Below are 16677 nucleotides of genomic sequence, written 5' to 3' on the forward strand. Positions count from 1 at the left end.
TTTATGCTTCTAGGCGATGGTTAAATAAAGTTACCTATAGTTGTTTAAAGATGCGCTTCTTATGAACATGCAGCCATAATTATCAGGGGGACTTTTGCGTGTAGCACGTGTAAAAGCACGTCACATTCTATAAAATAGTGCCTAGTATTTGTGTATAATATGCAGTCGCCCTTCCGTTTGTCTAATCCAAGCGTTTATTTCCGCAGACGCATATGAGGAAACATGTTTGAAACCTCAAGCACCGCCAGCGATGGCGGTGATTCATAGTCATGGCTCACATCCAGTTCTGCACTTTGGCCACAATCACTTCTACATCCAAGTTTGCTTATCAGCTCTTCAGAGTAGAACATTCGAGCAAGGGTTTAAATAAAAGTACGCCAGTATATCGGTTTCATCTCACATTGTTTCGCATGTGTTCCTTCCAGTTCAAAATATGTTTTTTCGTATATGTCGGAATAAAGCTTACATGCGGACATGCTAAAGGCCTTTTTTCGTTTTTTGGAAAGCTTTGATGGCGGTTTTGTGTTTATTCTTCTTGGTCAAAAATTTAACGTTGTTTGTTTTATGTTGAAGTGTCAAAATTACTCATATAAAATTCCTGGGCGCCCTTCTTATGAGGTTCGTTTTATTGCAACTTCGTCCCGGTGGTAATTGAACCTCTGCATTATATATAATACATGTTAAATCCCTGTGGCTGTAGAGGCCATAGTTCCCAAGTAAGCAAGAGGGCACACCATGGACATAGATCGAAAAATTAGTGTTGTTTACACCTGGTTAAACCTGGATGGAAGCGGAAGCTTCTCTTTCCTGGCTAAACCTGTGGTGGAATTATGGGGGACACTTAAACTTGCCTTTAAGCTCATGATTCAATAGCATAGGCTAGTTTGCCAGCCCACATGTAATGTCCTAATTTAGCCGAGCAGTATCAACGTGCCTTCGTGGCCTAGGGTCCTGGCAAGCTGAGTCTGATATCACCCTCCCATATGAAAGGAGAGGCCTAGTTGGCAGCTCTTGCAAAATGTTAGGTCAAGCCACCTTAAGTCAAGTGCGTGGCTATGTCAGCGTCAAACTACCGCAGCCTCTGACCCTACCGACACCTGCCAACACTGATGCTGAAGGCTCGAGCTGGCTGGCGCAATGAAGCTTCCGCTTCAAAAACCAAGAGGAGTGGAAGAAGAAGAAGAAGAAGCGGGAACTTGGTGCTAAGAGGGCTGCGTCTGCATCTGCCTTGACTTAATTTCTCAGCGGCCCTGGGACACCAGAAAAGCAGCCCAATCCACAGAGTTGCAATATTGGGAGTAAAGATGCGGCTGCATATCGGCGACATCCCCACTAGCCTCAAGGAGGAGGTCACTTGGGCGTTCCTGCTGACTTCCGCCAGTGCCATGGCAAGCTCACTGTGTCTGGGCACCAGCCTCGGGTATACGACGCCTGCGCTAGAAAGCCTCATCTCCGGCGTCACGGAGCACGAATTTAACGCCGAGGCGAACAAAGTATGGTACGCATCTTTCCACAATTTCACCCTGTTCACAATTTCACTGGTCTAATAAGCTGTAGCATCTTAAATTAGCGGCTACAAGGTTGAATATTAGTGAACAACACTGAACTAATGTTTATGTTTGTGTAGCCAGCATGGATTTAAAATTTTCAAAAGTAACACATTTTTGTTGCAGAACTAGAGTCCGCCAATGCGCTTCATGACGGTGAGCTTGTCTCGAGAATCAAATTGAGTTACAAATAATTTTTACGTTCGCTCATATTGTGAAATGCAGCTTAGTTTTATGAATCAAGCGGAGATATTGCTGTAATCCACCAGCCCGCACTTGTAGGCCCAAATCTTAAGGTGAAAGGAACCATGATAAACAAAAAACTGAGACCCACGCAGCACCAAATGAAAATGAAAATGCTCGATGAACAATAAGGTACTGCAGGGAGTCTGTGTTTGAAAAGGAAATCCAATGAGGAAGCGTTTTTAAATCTGATTTATTGAAATACAATTTTGGTAGCAAGTAATGCACCGAGATGGCAGATTATGCAATTACCTAACTTAGTTAAGAACAACTAAAAGTATTGCCTAGATTCATATGCCCTGGAGAGAATATTGAGCTTTTAGAGAGGGAGTGTCTGAGAAATTGGAGCAAGATGCTATAAGAGGTACAGTCAGGGATAAACGTTTGCGGGATGCGGAATTGTGGAAAAACATTTATTGTGATGTTCTTACTTGAATAGGGCGTGAATGTCCTCCCCCCCCCCCTCGTGATTGAGAAAATATCAAGCACTATGTTTGCCCAGTAACACAGAAATAGTTTTCCATGAACTCACTTCCCGCAAACTTTTCTCGCTAACTGTTCATCGGTGCTCTAATGTGAAAGCATTGGTACTTTCATAGACGTAGAACCGTTGATGACAATGTGTGTTCTCAAAGTAAAATATTCAAACATCCCGAACCGAACGTGGGACACTGAAATCCAGGTCGTAGTACCAGTTAGGGAAACCTCTACATATCACACAGCAATTTACACCAGAGAGCGCATTGGTGTTTGCGAGTACTGCTTTCATAAACATGCTCGCTTTGGACATAGAACTGGCTTTTTGGCTTTAAGCTCAGCATCTGAGCCCGGAGGGCCCTAAGCCAGCCTTCGGTGAGTTACACGTAAAAGTTAAAATTTCGGTTCTTAATTTATCCCGAAAGCTGTACAGAAGTTTGACACACAATACCAAAGCGAAATCTTACTGGTAGTGGGCAGCTCAAGAACAATGGCAATGCGCCTCAATCTCCGGTCACCAGAATAAGCGTAACTCCTATCTTCACTACAATCTTGTGTTCGCCCGGTGACCTGTACGCAGGTTCACCACCCTACTTTATGTTGGTGCCATCACGGGATGCCTGGTAGCGGCACTGGTTGCCCAATCCATGGGGCGCCGCTTCGCCCTGTTGGCCAGCGCCCTTGGATATTTCTCCGGTTACGGCGTCACCTCCCTGGCGCGCTCCGACACCGTGATTCTGACAGGACGCTTCCTTACAGGAGTGGCGACTGGCATGTGTTCGCTCTGCGCGCCCGTCTACATTGCAGAAGTGGCGACACCGACGCAACGAGGAACCGTGGTACGGACCAGATGGGAAATCACCACCTTAATGGCATTTGTCTTTAATAGGGGCTGTGGAGAGCACCATCTTTTCTACTGTAAGGTTGCAAAATTACTTAGCGTTACTGCCGTTGTTCAGCAGTAAAAACCGGACTCAGCCTTGTCAGTGTTGTTAGTAGAAGTGACGAGCATATACCTTTGGCAGGAAACGCGACTGGCCGTTTATTAGTCGTAGCTACATACGACCTCACTAAACTACTTGACACTGCCGAGTTGTCAGGATCCGTCAATTCTAGTAGCTCCTGTGAGATAAAAGCGCGTGATGATAATCAAAACCTGTACCCTTAGATCCCAAATGAGACAGGCTGGCTATACGCCCCTCAGGATACCACATAAAGTTGCTAACATTAGGCCCCTTACCTATAAGCCCCTCAGGATACTACATAAAGTTGTATGTTACGACTGTACGGTAATGTCTGTGTATGTATGTGTGTGATACAATGATGATAATGACACAAGTTAAGATATTACTGACAGGCAAGCTCCAAAGGGCATGCATATTAATGAGGACCCACAAGGGGATCCGCCAATAATGCGGTCATCTCATCTTTTAAATGCGGACCTTATAGCTGCCCCCATTTTTATTTTCATTCTCACTTCTGAGCAACAGTATTCCAGCTCCTGCTGCTGTTTTATAATATTTCCATCTTTTCGCTATTTGTTGATCTAGTGTTGGGTTAACGTATTAGTTTAGAGTTTGCTATCTTTAAGCAGACAGCTGAAGAAAGGCTGCCCATAGCTTCATATATTACGGGGTGCAATAATAGCTTTAATGCCTGCCATATATGTTTGGCGTCTTTGATTCTGTAACAGCAGGCCAAAAAAATATTGTAGCTCTGTTCATGTCTGCTTCTGCAGTGCTTCGGCGTAACAAAATATTGCACAGCTCTATCTTAATTTCCTTTGCCCCCATCTCTTTGTCCCGCAACATTTTGTTTTTTTTCTTTGTTTTTCATTTCCACCTACCAGTATGTCAGTATGCAAAATTTCTTTTTCGCTGTTACTGAGGGGGGGGGGGGGGGGGGGGTTTCGTAAGCGCTTGGGGCCGTTAACTGTCACCACAGACTATGTTTTTGCACTACCGGGACGCGAACGTTATTTGCGAGCTCTTTCGCCAATTTTTCATGCTGTCTCCTAAAGAGACCTCTATCATGTTCCCCGACATTCCAAGAACAAGAGGCCTATTTAGCCCTGAGCAGCTTCATTTTTCTGCCATCAGCCATTGAAGGAAGCCAATCACTCTCTGGGCAAGGGAAAAGACCTATAAAATATTTTCTGTTGTCGCAAACCATTTTTTGTGCTGTTTATATCGGAGAACTTTTCGTGAGGACCGAAATTGTTTTATAGGATTCTTATTTTTATCGTTAGAACTCAAAAGAGCCGAGCGACAGAACTAGAACCTGCAGAAGCGTACTACAGAAAAACAGAAATTTAATACAAAACTAGAGAAACTTGTGACATTTGCGACAGAGCTAAATAATATATATAGTGTTTTGGCATAGTTCTGTAGATTTTTTTTTCATGCAAGCGTTTAATATTCAGTTTTATTAGCACATCTAGTCAGGCCCCAGGAAAGGTTGTAGTGACTTCATTGTTTTATACGGATGAAAAATTACATTTGAAACTATTTTCAAGAAACAAAATTGGGCAGACATGACTGCTTATCTTGTCTCAGATAAAGTGAAATCATATCATTACCTTATAAACATTATCTTCTAAAATATTTGTACTGTTACACTGCATAATGGTTATAATATATTTAGGGCTTAGAGCAATGACTATGCATAATATTGCACAATCTCTGCACCTTATGTTACGTTGCTTTTGAATGTGCCAAGTCTTGCTACATCGCAAAAAAACAAGAAACTTTCCGTGTCTACAACTGACAGCCTTCAGAAAGGAGCATTGAAAAACTGATGCGCCCTTTTAAAAGGAGGAATTACCCTCCTTGAAAGCGTAAATCAGTAGCTGAATGAACCCTTTATGGAGGCTGGCAGTTACTGACACGCAAATGCATATTTAAAGGTGCAACTTTGTTTACAATACACGTCCGATAAGTGAGTGCATGGCCATTTCGCCTGATAGCTGCCACGTTCCAAAATCACGACCTGAAGAAGCACCGTAATCGATATTCCCCAGTTTTTATGAGCGGAATAGATATTCGAGTACTTGCTTTATCTAAGCTATATGAACGCACCTGCAGTGTCTGAGAGTAAAGTGTCCATCTTTCGAATTAAGGGTTCTAATGGGTTTGATTCCCAAAACAAATACACCGTCAGCAATGGCAGTTCCTAGCCATTCGGCCGTAACACGTGATCTCGTGACGTCACAGATGTCAACCAATCACTGTCAGGCCGCGTTAACTTCCAACTACCACATAACAGATGCACGCTTCTCGTTTTTCAGGAAGACAGGTACATTATCACTTATTAGGGCTAGCGATACTTGCCGATCTAAATATGGTGCTGATGCTTCTGGTTACTATAATGGGCCAGGGAGTTCACTATGGGGTTCACTAGGAGGTTCACTACGTGGCTGCATTATTTGGAGCTCTTACAAGCGTATTCTATCTGTCCAATAAGAGAAGCAATGTGGGTCCGGCGGAGAGTGTTTTGAAGTTTCACTTGTAGCAGTCTGTCTCTGGTTTGGCATAAAGGGGCAAGCGTGCTAGGTCACAAACATAGCTTCTTCATTCTGAGACGAGATCATCATGTATTTACAGTTCCCAGCGAACATCTAACCAAACAGTAAATTATGGCACTACATCATGACAAGAACATTAAACCGGTCTGTCTTGAGAAAAATAAGGTTTGAAGATGCAGTTGTAATCAGCCGGGTTACAATAGGAGCGATTAGGAGATATGCTCTAGAAATTCCCTTGAGCTCTGTTGCGGCATGTTCTGCCACAAAATCCCTAAGCGGTTTGGTAAATGAAAAAAAAAAAAAACATCTACGCTGTTGCGCAAGTGTTTCACTGAAATCAATGAAAAATGTCAGAATATTAAGGGCGTGCATGCTTATTACGCAGAAACGGTAGCAAGCGACTTGCTCTTTGAGAAAAGTTATTTTTCCATTGCTTCACGCTTCGTTCCTTTTGCGCACGGCTGTACGAAAAGTTACCCAGCTTCGTCAATATTATTGTAAAGCAGAAGTCATTTAGCATACGTCTGTGCAGGGCGGCTCTCTGCAGCTGGCCGTTACCATAGGGATCCTGTACACTCACGTCGTAGGCCGCTTCCTAAACTGGGACGGTCTGGCCTTCTTGTGTATGGCCAGTGGCATACCGCTCGTTGCGGCCTCCCACTTCGCGGTAGAGTCACCACGCTGGCTGCTTCTGCAGGGAAGACGAATGGAGGCCACTGACGTACTTGCCAAACTACGTGGGCCTAATGCCAAGGTAAGCCCTGTCATAGACGTTCTTTTTACTGTAGCTAATATCACAGTTAAATGAAGAGTAGACATTTAAAGTAGAACATTTAAAGTAGACATTTTACTAAGTAGATTCCAGTAAGAATGAATAAGGTTATGGTTGATGTGACCAACTGAATCTGGCCACTGATTTAGCCGGAGTGCAGCTGACGACGGAGATTGCTTTGTGACATTTAAGAAGACCAAGATTGTTGCCGAAACACGTGGTTGTTGACGCTGTAATGACCATTCCTAAACCTTATTTGCATGTGTTTCGGACGAAAACGGTAGGAAAGGTGCTGCGCGTCCCAGCAACATCTTTGGCGCATTTCCAATAGCACCGCAATCTTTTTGGAAGGAAGGCAGTGCTTGAAATAATGAGTTGAAAAAGCCCCGGAAACTTTACTTCAGGGAATATTCCAACGCAAGCACTGAATAGAGGGGATCTTTGTTGGCATTCGCGTCAAATATAGGAGCTTGGCGTGAGGCCTATAACATGCATATATGTGTATTTTTAAAGTTCTCCGGGCGCACAAACCTTTCTTATTACTCAATGACGCCATTAGGGCTGGCTGGGTGTACCCATTCATTGGATGCCCTCAAGTGACGCGGGTGAGACGAGGCCTGGTTGGGCACCTTCGCTACTTGTTCTCACTACATTTCCGGATGCGCTGGAGTGCGCTGAGTTGAGAGGAGCTCAGAAGAAGCATCATTTTCGATTGCCTATATGATCGGTGCTAATAAAGCTAACTGAAAAATGTTTGCATTCCGATATAGACTGATGCGATACCTAGGGCACACATAATAAGCTAACTGAAAAATGTTTGCATTCCAATATAGACTGATGCGATACCTAGGGCACACATAATAAATTTAATAAATAGCTTTTTACGGCCTCTTTAGCTAGAAATAACCTTAGTTTTGTTGGCGTGTTGTCGAAATTGTATCTATGAATTTTGTTCACTAAGAAATGGTCGATTTCTTTACATAATTCAAAGGTGGATGTGAGAGATATTATAGCACCCAGACATTCTCAGTTCTCCATGCGCAAAGCTCTGCAACAATTTAAATATTCGCAAAATTTTAATAATGCCATCAAGCTATCTTGACGGCGGGAAAAACGAACCTCACATATCTATCCCAAGAAAGATGTTCTAAGCTAGCTGCGGTCGAGTTAAACCTCAAAACAGCCTATTCTCAACAGCCCACCGCTGAGACGTGGGCCTTCTCTTAAATATATTCGGTATCGTTAAGAGGTCCTTGATTGTATTGCTGGTGAAATAAATACTTAATCTAAGCGCGTTATGTCTTGCTTTGCCGTAATTTGCGGCAGCATTTTCACACAAAAATATTTATTTGGTTTGGTAAAGGATTACAACCCAAGCGAAAGATCCTATGCGTCACAATAACCTCATACAGATTTCTCATACTTAACTGAAACTGTACTCGTACAAATCTCATAGCATCTTATACAAATATCATGCAACGTGTGAGAGATATATGAGATTGTATGAGATTTGCATTAGTTTAGTATGAGTTTAGTATGAGATATCTGTATGAGGCTAATGTACGACGCATACCGTTTTTTCGCTAGGGACGACTTTATCTAACAGAACGGTCTACATTATCATAGAGATAACTAATAGTATACACAGTTGTTTAGAACAGATTGAAAATGTCAGTATGATCTGAAAAAATATGGTTCACAGGCAGTAGCAAGACACTAAAAATTCCTTACAATCTACCATGTATGCAGTGAATGGAAGTCAGTCATTTCAGTGTTGTTTGAATAATCCCAATAACTTTCTTGCTGCAAAAGAGCCCCATATTGAAGCTTATCTCCGAAACCTACTCTCGTTGTTCGAAGAATGTAGTAAAAGTGCTACACGCAGATTTCCTGAACAGCGTATCTTCCTCTGTGGTGTCATTGTGTCCTAAATATATGACCTTTGACTTTAGTACAGTACGAAAAATGATTTTTCACTGTATAGCTACCGCTGAACTGAATGGCCAAAGAAATTAAGGGCTACGGGTAAGCTGCGCCTCAAAGTATTGACGCAATAGGGTAGGCTATCACCCCACATATGCAGCTCCATTTGAACTAAGACGTCTAAATGTGCCTCTGCGTCTTAGGGCTAACGTGTTTGACTCGCAATACTAAGGTTCTGCTAGGCTGATTCTTATATCCCCCTCTCAAAGAAATGAAAGGCCAGGGACGGCAGCTCTTAGTTCTTTCCACACGTCATCATCAAAAGCCGAACTATACCCAGTGCCGGGTTAAGGCCCCTTCCATATTACTCCAATTAACCCGGTCTTCTGCAATCTGCATCCACTTGACCCCTCTGAAATCCTTAATCTAAACCTCCCCCCTCACTTTCTGCCGCTCCCTGCAGTGCTTTCCTTCCCTTCATATTCGATTTGTTACCGTTTTCGATCATCAATTATTTTCTCCGCGCCCACATACCGTACCCTTGATTTCCTCCAAAAGGTTATTGATTCTTGTTATTTCTCTGACCAGCTCGGCACGCTTTCTATCTCTTAACCTTACAGCTTAAAGTTTACGTTCCATTGCTATCTGCTTTGCTTTTAGCGTAAGTAAAGCCCTTTTTGTTAGTCTTTACGTTTGTGAGTACAGGTAGGGTGCAATTGTTAAAGGTTTCCATTTGAGCGATACCGGAAAGCTTCTAGTCATAATCTTGTCAATTTAGCTCCATTTCAATCTTATTCTCCGAGTTATTTCCTTTTTGTGGTCCGGATCTACGGTATACTACTTGTAAAAAGTAGAGATATTCACCTACCACTTCCAACGCTTCGCTACCTAACGTAAACTAGTGTTCCTTCCCTAGGCTGTTGAATTTAACCTTAGTATTATGCATATTCATTTTCAAGCCTACCTTTCTGCTTTTTCTTTTTAGGTCATCAATCATTCTTTGCAGTTCATCCCCTGAGTTACTTAGAAAGGCAATGTCATCAGTGAATCGCAGATTAGTGAGGTATTTCCAATGAACCCTTATCCCTAACTGCCTCCCGTTCCAAATCTCTGAATACTACCTTTAAGCAAGGTATGAATAGTAGTCGGAAGATCGTGTGTCCTTGCCTAGCACATTTTTGTAGGTATTTTATTAATTTATTAATGCAGAACTATGGTTTCTGGGCAGCCACTACAGATATCTTCCAGCATTCTCGCATACGGCTTAGGTACACCATGATTTGAATGCTTTTCGTAATCAATGAAGGCCTGGTTATATGGAACATTTTTCTATCCGCTGGTTGAGACTGTAAATATTATCGATGCCAAAAGTAACGTCAAGCAACTTTACGTTGACAGAGTTCGCGGTCATGTCGTCTGCCAGCTACCGCCTGCCAGTGCCATGCTTGTGATATTTCGCCAACAACGCTAACACTAGCGGAGGGTGCCGACGCCAGCGCCATACGCTATCACATTAAAGGTGGCACACAGTAAGAAACACAAAAACGCTGGGCTTACTGAGAACTCAGTGATGTACAAATACAGTGATATTCAGTGATAAAAACTTTTATAAACTAAAATGTGAAGAAGTTTGTAACACAGGGATTATGTGCTCTGCAATGCTGATCCGTCACAAATAGTCTCGTCGGAAGATCAATACAAGTGAAAACAATTTGAAAAAAAGGCAAGATTCTGGAATAATGCCAAATACAATTAGGGCGAATCCAAACATGGTGTGAAAGAGGATAGAGTATTCATTGAAATAAAACCGATATAATAAGAAAAAACGTAGAATTCAAAACAGTGTGTGAAGCCTCAAATGGATTTTGCAAGTGAGCAATGCTTATAATAATAAAGTAATAATGATTGGTTCACAGGAAGTGAAAGGCGCAGTATCTGTCACACTTGCTACGTGGACACCCTGAACAGCGCCGTAAGGGAAGGGATGAAGGTGGGGCTGAAAGTGGAAGGAGAGAAAGGGGAGCCGTAGTGGAGGGCTACGGAGTAATTTCGACCACCTGGGTATCTTTAACGTGCGCTGACATCGCACAGCACACGGACGCCACTTCGTTTCGCCTCCATCGGAACGCAGCCTCTGTGGTCGGGTTCGAACCCGGGAACTCCGGCACAGTAGTCGGGCGTCTTACCACTGCACCACCCCGGCGGGGCTGAGCAATATGCGAAGCATGAAAATGTCTATACTGCTCCAAGATATTTGAGTCCTACCTTAGTGATCGGGTCAGACCCCGAGCTAAGTAGGGCTCACTGCAATAGACATTCCCAAATGGTTCTAAAACTTTGAGGATTAATCCTCAAAGTTTTAGAAGCTCCGAAAGCAGTTTCATGATAAATAAAACGGACCGCACCCGCTATGCTTACAATTCTTGCAATGCTAGGGCTCGCTTACCGCGGAAACTGTTCCGAGCAAGACAGCGTGTTTTAGCCAGCTCAGTAGAGAATCGAGGAGTTTGTACAACATCTATTCGCCAGCACAAGGGTTGTGAACATTGCAGATCGTGCGCACTTCACACATGCGCACTTCGCACGGCGTATACTGTTTTTGGCACTCTGAGCCACACTTCCCATCAAATCTCTCGTCTTCAACGATTGCAAGCATAAAAAAATAGTTTTCCTAGGTACACAAGAGAGCGCTAAACTTCAGTATCCTAGGGCGGTTGTTTTTGGGATGTGATCAAACTGATGCAAGCACAGAAGGGCAGCTTTTTGCGTTCGGGCACTTCCTTCCGTCGATAGACTGGGTTGCTGGGCGTTGGAACTGCCCTCGTAGCGCTGATGCAGGATTTAACGTACAGCTAGAAGTAAAATGAAAGGGAACACGGGAGCGCGTGACCTCCGCACTTTGCAAAGCGCTGCCACAAATCCAGGACGAGAATGGGTAGCACAAAGGGTATGCTCGGAAAGAGAACCCCACCAAGTCTACTCTGGATGCGTCTTTACCACTGATTCTTATCACCTGCTGGTGACAGCGCATTTGAAAGCCTGGAGGCCACACGCTCCCGTGTTCCTTTTTATTTCGATTCTAACTGTACACCATACATCGCGTTACGACAACCTTATTACATCCTAGCTGTGTGTGTGGCACAGCAAAGCTCCTTTGATTGTAACCCTAATGCTCCAGTGCAAATACAAGAGCCGTAGTTTTCACTTCATCATTTGAAATCTTCGAATTCTACCTTGCGCGCTACAAGTGGAAGGAATTGTTTCGAGGAAAAACGTGTCCAGTACTGGCAGCAGTGATTGCAAAGCTAATCTATTCCTTTCCTTCATAGATACTGATTAAAGTTTATGCCAATGAAAGGAGCGAAATTTTGTAAGCAGTTGCGACTGCCGATTACCGTGAACGGGGTATTAGCACACTGCCGTTCACCAGTAAAGAGCTCAGTTCTTTATCGATAATTTTAGAGATTTTCCAGTCCAGAACTTTTTTTCGTAACAATGTCCTTGGTTTCACTGCTCGAGGGTTTTACATTTTACGTCTTTATATTGGCTTTATTCCAGCCTCCAATTCATGACACCGGTTTGTACAAAGTTTCAAGTTGTTATCCAGATTTTTTTCTCTTATAATTCGTTACCTCTTTAGGAATATGTTTTTATCCCTAGTATTTACCTCCCGACGTTACTACTACTGACCAATCAGCGTTTCGGAGTACACCATCCCTCTTTCAAAATCATCTGCATGTTTCCACTATATATTTCGCTTCAGTGAAATTCATTACCTAGTAAGCCCTAAGTTTGTGTCTTTTTTCCAGTGCGGTCGCTTTTCTAGGGTGAGAGACTATATCACGAATCAATAAGTTCAGAAACGAACAATTATTGTTCTATGTTTTCGTGGCGTGATAGTAAATACTGTAGTCATAGCCAAGACCGACTGGAATAGAAACCTGCACAACAAACAGGGTCCTATGGGACCGCGTGCGCCAACTTTCGTTACCTTTCTCGCCGTTGCGGGCTCTCGGTTGACCTGGTCGTCTGCCATTATCATCATCATTAAGCTATAAATTTATTTCAAACAAACCGTAACTAAATTAATAAAAAGAAGGATCTCTGTCCGAGTTATACTTCAAAAATTTTGCCTTTTTGTATTTTAGCGGAAAGTTTGTTTATTGACAGACTGTTTTTTCTCTCGCTAGAGAAAATACCGGGATTCCGCTTTGTGCTACGCATGTACGATAACACTGCAGTTACCCGCTACGCATGCACAGAACAGGTGCTTGTGCATTACAGCGTGGACAGATAATTAAACTATAACGACGAAGAAAAATGATAGAACTAATCGACCCTTCTTATAAACAGGTTTACCGCCAGGTTCTTTCCCTAGCGGCAAACACTATAAACTAGATGGTGCGCGCTGGAGGAGTGCTATCTGTGCAGGTCTTTATTTCAGTCTGTATTGGTCATAGCAGCCCGCCGATAAAACAATGCCTGGCTTTGTCACCTGCAAACCATCGCCTGAAAAATACGTGCTCGTGATTTGTTGCTCACAGCTCCTACGTCACCGCCGCTGGGTTTACGCTGAACTCGGCACTTGACGACATTGCGATAAAACCAGCTGTTGCAGTACTAAACAGCACATCTGTATTTCTGACATGCCTTAGAAAAAAAATTGCAGGCTTAATTCTTTTAAACCTAGATACAGGATGATTGCTCGGAGCTCCGCATCACGCGGAAAGTCTAAGATCAAAACTTTTGGTCAAAGGTCAAAGGTCGCTGGAGTAATTGATGAACGTAATTTGAAGCGACCTAGTTAACGTCAAACCACACTGAAAGGTCCTAGCTTCAAGGCCGAATTGTTTCACGCCCCGATTCCTTTGATGAAACGTGGCGTATTAAATGGCACATTCTAAAAATGCCTCAGAAGTCGTATGTTTGGAGACTTCGTCTCAGATCGCTGGCGATGGGAGGGAATGGGTGTTTAGTAGTTGCGGAAAAGAACCATCGCCTCAGGATCTGTCTTCATGGCAGGTGGAAAAGGAATGGAATGACATGGAGACGGTGTTTGCGGCAGTGCCGACGCCCCTCCCTCACGTCCTGCTGGCAATGGCTGTGCAGTTCCTCCAGCAGTTCTCGGGCATCAACCCCGTGCTCTTCTACTCTCGCCAGTTATTTGACAAAGCCGGCCTTATCATCAGCTACTCTGACACAAGCATCATTCTTGCTGGCTTCCAGGTGGGCGAGTGTTCTTGCCAGCTCCCCGAGCACACTTTCTGGAGAGGATACAGCTAAACGAATGGGTGAACAGAAGTACAGTCTTTATCAAAAGTGTAGAGCTCAGGAGGTCTTCTTCTGAGCCGCTTCGTGCGGGTTGTAGTGCATGTCCAGTGTTCGAATATCTCGACGGTAAGAAGATTTTTTGTCCTACCCTCTCCAATGGGAAGGACCTCCACTGACGCTAGTTTAGCGCAGCTATTTGGCTCAAAAACAGACCTCCCGGGCTCTACACTTATGAAAAGACTGTGCAAGTATTTCAACGTTTTCACAAGAAAATGGTCTGCTGCCAGTTCAGCAGTTTAAATGAAGAAAGTAGTGGAGTTTCGGGATGACACCGAGATATCACATCAATTGCTATGTCAAATAAATTACTTGCTAATCTACACGCATTAAGTATTGAAAATATATACGTGCGAAAGCCGCAGGACTTGTATTTAAACTATGAGAGAAGATCGTGTGATCGCAAGACAAAGCAGGAAAGAAAAGGACAAATGCAGTAAAAAAATTCGCTGATTGTAATACTTGGTATCTAAGTATAGCAATAATACATAACTCTAGGTAAGATGAAATTAAACCGGGATGGTGTTATGACAGCTTTCACTGAATACTCCTGATAATTTTATACGACTTATAAAGTTTGTGTTTGGTAACGTACTCTGTGTCATGAAACAAAGAATTCTGCCATATTCTGTACCTTCAAGGCTTTCTTAAGGAAATAATTTTAAAGCTATCAATACCTGCAATCACAAGCATTTCTTGTTCTAGTACCAGCTGCATGTAGAAAATGTGATTTCATGATATTCTTTACTGGTCTTAAAGCCTATGTGAACTCAGAATGAAGTAAAAAAAACACCAACTCGCATCGGCTTCTGTCGTTCTCTTCGTTTGTTCGTAGCTATTCAACAATAGCAAGGACAGGTAGGAGACATAGGTGTCAATATTTGCGGCCACTTATTGACCTCGATAGCTTTCTGCATTTACGCCGTGAGTCTAAATTAAGATATGCGAGTTCGATTTTACCTTCGCATAGCAGACGAATCACGCACGCGTGGATGACGATAGAATTTGTAACACATGTATTGCCTGCACAAAGGTGACGCAGCACCCTCAAAATCTTCCTCCAGCAGTCAAGTTTTGATCATACGCTCCAACTTGCACCCTTCTTTGACAGACCTGAAATGCGCCATTCGGTCTACGCAGTTTTGGAAGATTTATAGCAATAAATAGGAAAAATGCCCTGCAGTCTTGCCTTTCAGGCTAAAGATAATTCACAGGATTTTGTAGCTTTGCCCACATAATCTTTTCCATTGCCTTGAGAGATTCTAATCTTGCATCACTATTCATTACTGCGTCTATTAAAGAGGATAGTGACGACGTCATCATATATACTCCGAAAAATACAAAAAACATGCCCGCTTTTTGAACAATTAAAATCGGATCTATTGCCTTTTATATTTACTCCCCCAAGGTGGCTCAGTGGTTAGGGCGCTCGACAACTGTTCCAAGGATGTGGGAGCCAATCCAGGCCGCAGCGGTCGCTTTTTGATGCAGGCGAAAAGTTAGGCATCCAAGTGTGCTGTGCGATGTCAGTGCACGTTAGAGAACCCCAGGTGGTCGAAATTTCCGGAGCACGGCGTTAGCTCTCATAGCCTGAGTTGCTTTTTGACGCTAAACACTACAAAAATAAACCTATCTACTACGGCGTCCCACATAGCCTAAGTCACATGCAAAGCCAAACGTTTCTGTGTATTTCATATATCTTCCTTTATAGTGTAAGTCGAAAATTGTAATCAACTTAATATTATTGGACAAGCAGCACGGTTTTACAATTTACAAGCAGGAGGGTTATTTTTAGGAGCATAGTTTTACCAGGGACAGGTTTTTGTCCAACATAACGACCGCTAACTATACTTTCAACAGCATTATTACCAGCAATTGTCGTAATGTTCACCCCCTCTGCAGAGAGCTGAAGGAAAATTAATTCTTCTGCTGACATACTAAGCAGACGTTGAGATGACTCTAAGATGTATCACCCCTTGCAAACAGCATGTGCATTCTCTTTTTCGGTAACGTGTCTGCGGAAGTTTATAAAAAACCTGATGTCGGAATGTTTTCATTCACGCAAACTGAACTTCCTCAAAAATGTGTAAAGTGTTAACCAAAGACGGCACGAACGAATTCAATACTATATATTCCAAAACTTGCGCACATCAAAGTATTTTCTCGAACGACTTTTGCATGCCAATCTGGCATGCGCAGGTCGTCGCCACAGCGGCTGGAGTAAAGCTAATGGACGTGTTCAGTCGCAAGGCGCTACTGACCGTGTCGGCCTACACCTGCGCCTTCGCCGTGATGATTCTAGCCACGCTGAACAACTTGGGCGTGGACGACGAGGAGGGTGACCCGCAGGCTGGTGCCCATATTACTCACAGGCTGCCCATAGTGTTCCTGGCCCTGTACATGATCGGCTTCTCGGTCGGACTGGGTCCCATTACATGGATGCTCGGCGCCGAGCTGGTGCCGATGAGGAACAGCGGAGTGTACTTAGCGCTTGTAGCCTCATTCAACTGGGTGTGCGGGTTCACGGTGACGTGGCTTTTCGATAAGCTTCACACGACGTTCCACTTTTCCGGCGTCGGCCTGACTTTGAGCGCTATGACGTTCATCGGCTGGCTGATGGTGTCCTTCTTTATGCCGGAGACGCAGGATCTGAGTCTTGAGCAGATTTTACTGCTCAAACAAAATATCAATAAGGACGACCCTTCGGTGTCCTCAAAAGCCTCTACGGGGTCGAAGAGACATCGCTGAGTATACATCTGGCGAATTTATTGTATATCGTTTGTTACCATTTGCTTATGTATTTTTTACACTATATGATATATTTTTCTTTGCTTCTAAAATTTGTAAATGTTTTATTGGACGTC

At 43.3% G+C, this 16677-nt stretch overlaps 2 protein-coding genes across 2 annotated transcripts; both read left to right on the plus strand.

Moving 5' to 3' along the window:
* Positions 1–1304: 1304 nt before the first annotated feature.
* LOC146181674 (trehalose transporter 1-like protein) lies at positions 1305–8694 on the plus strand. The gene is made up of 4 exons (XM_084575828.1): positions 1305–1498; positions 2848–3106; positions 6338–6544; positions 8689–8694. Exons 1-4 carry the CDS (start codon positions 1305–1307, stop codon positions 8692–8694), a joined length of 666 nt encoding a protein of 221 aa, XP_084431954.1.
* Positions 8695–13528: 4834 nt separating this feature from the next.
* On the plus strand, positions 13529–16561 carry LOC146181675 (trehalose transporter 1-like protein). Its single transcript, XM_084575829.1, has 2 exons — positions 13529–13711; positions 16013–16561. Exons 1-2 carry the CDS (start codon positions 13529–13531, stop codon positions 16559–16561), a joined length of 732 nt encoding a protein of 243 aa, XP_084431955.1.
* Positions 16562–16677: the final 116 nt, after the last annotated feature.

This window comes from Amblyomma maculatum, chromosome 8 (assembly GCF_055883805.1).
Source record: "Amblyomma maculatum isolate TAMU_Amacu chromosome 8, ASM5588380v1, whole genome shotgun sequence".
Lineage (NCBI taxonomy): Eukaryota > Metazoa > Arthropoda > Arachnida > Ixodida > Ixodidae > Amblyomma > Amblyomma maculatum.

Bases quoted from the DNA above. Each gene is read 5' to 3' on its own strand.
- LOC146181674 (XM_084575828.1), top strand. From the start codon at position 1,305: ATGCGGCTGCATATCGGCGACATCCCCACTAGCCTCAAGGAGGAGGTC. The intron at 1,499-2,847 runs GTACGCATCTTT...ACCTGTACGCAG, and splicing joins GCCGAGGCGAACAAAGTATG to GTTCACCACCCTACTTTATG. The intron at 3,107-6,337 runs GTACGGACCAGA...GGCTCTCTGCAG, and splicing joins CGACGCAACGAGGAACCGTG to CTGGCCGTTACCATAGGGAT.
- LOC146181675 (XM_084575829.1), top strand. From the start codon at position 13,529: ATGGAGACGGTGTTTGCGGCAGTGCCGACGCCCCTCCCTCACGTCCTG. The intron at 13,712-16,012 runs GTGGGCGAGTGT...TGGCATGCGCAG, and splicing joins TCATTCTTGCTGGCTTCCAG to GTCGTCGCCACAGCGGCTGG.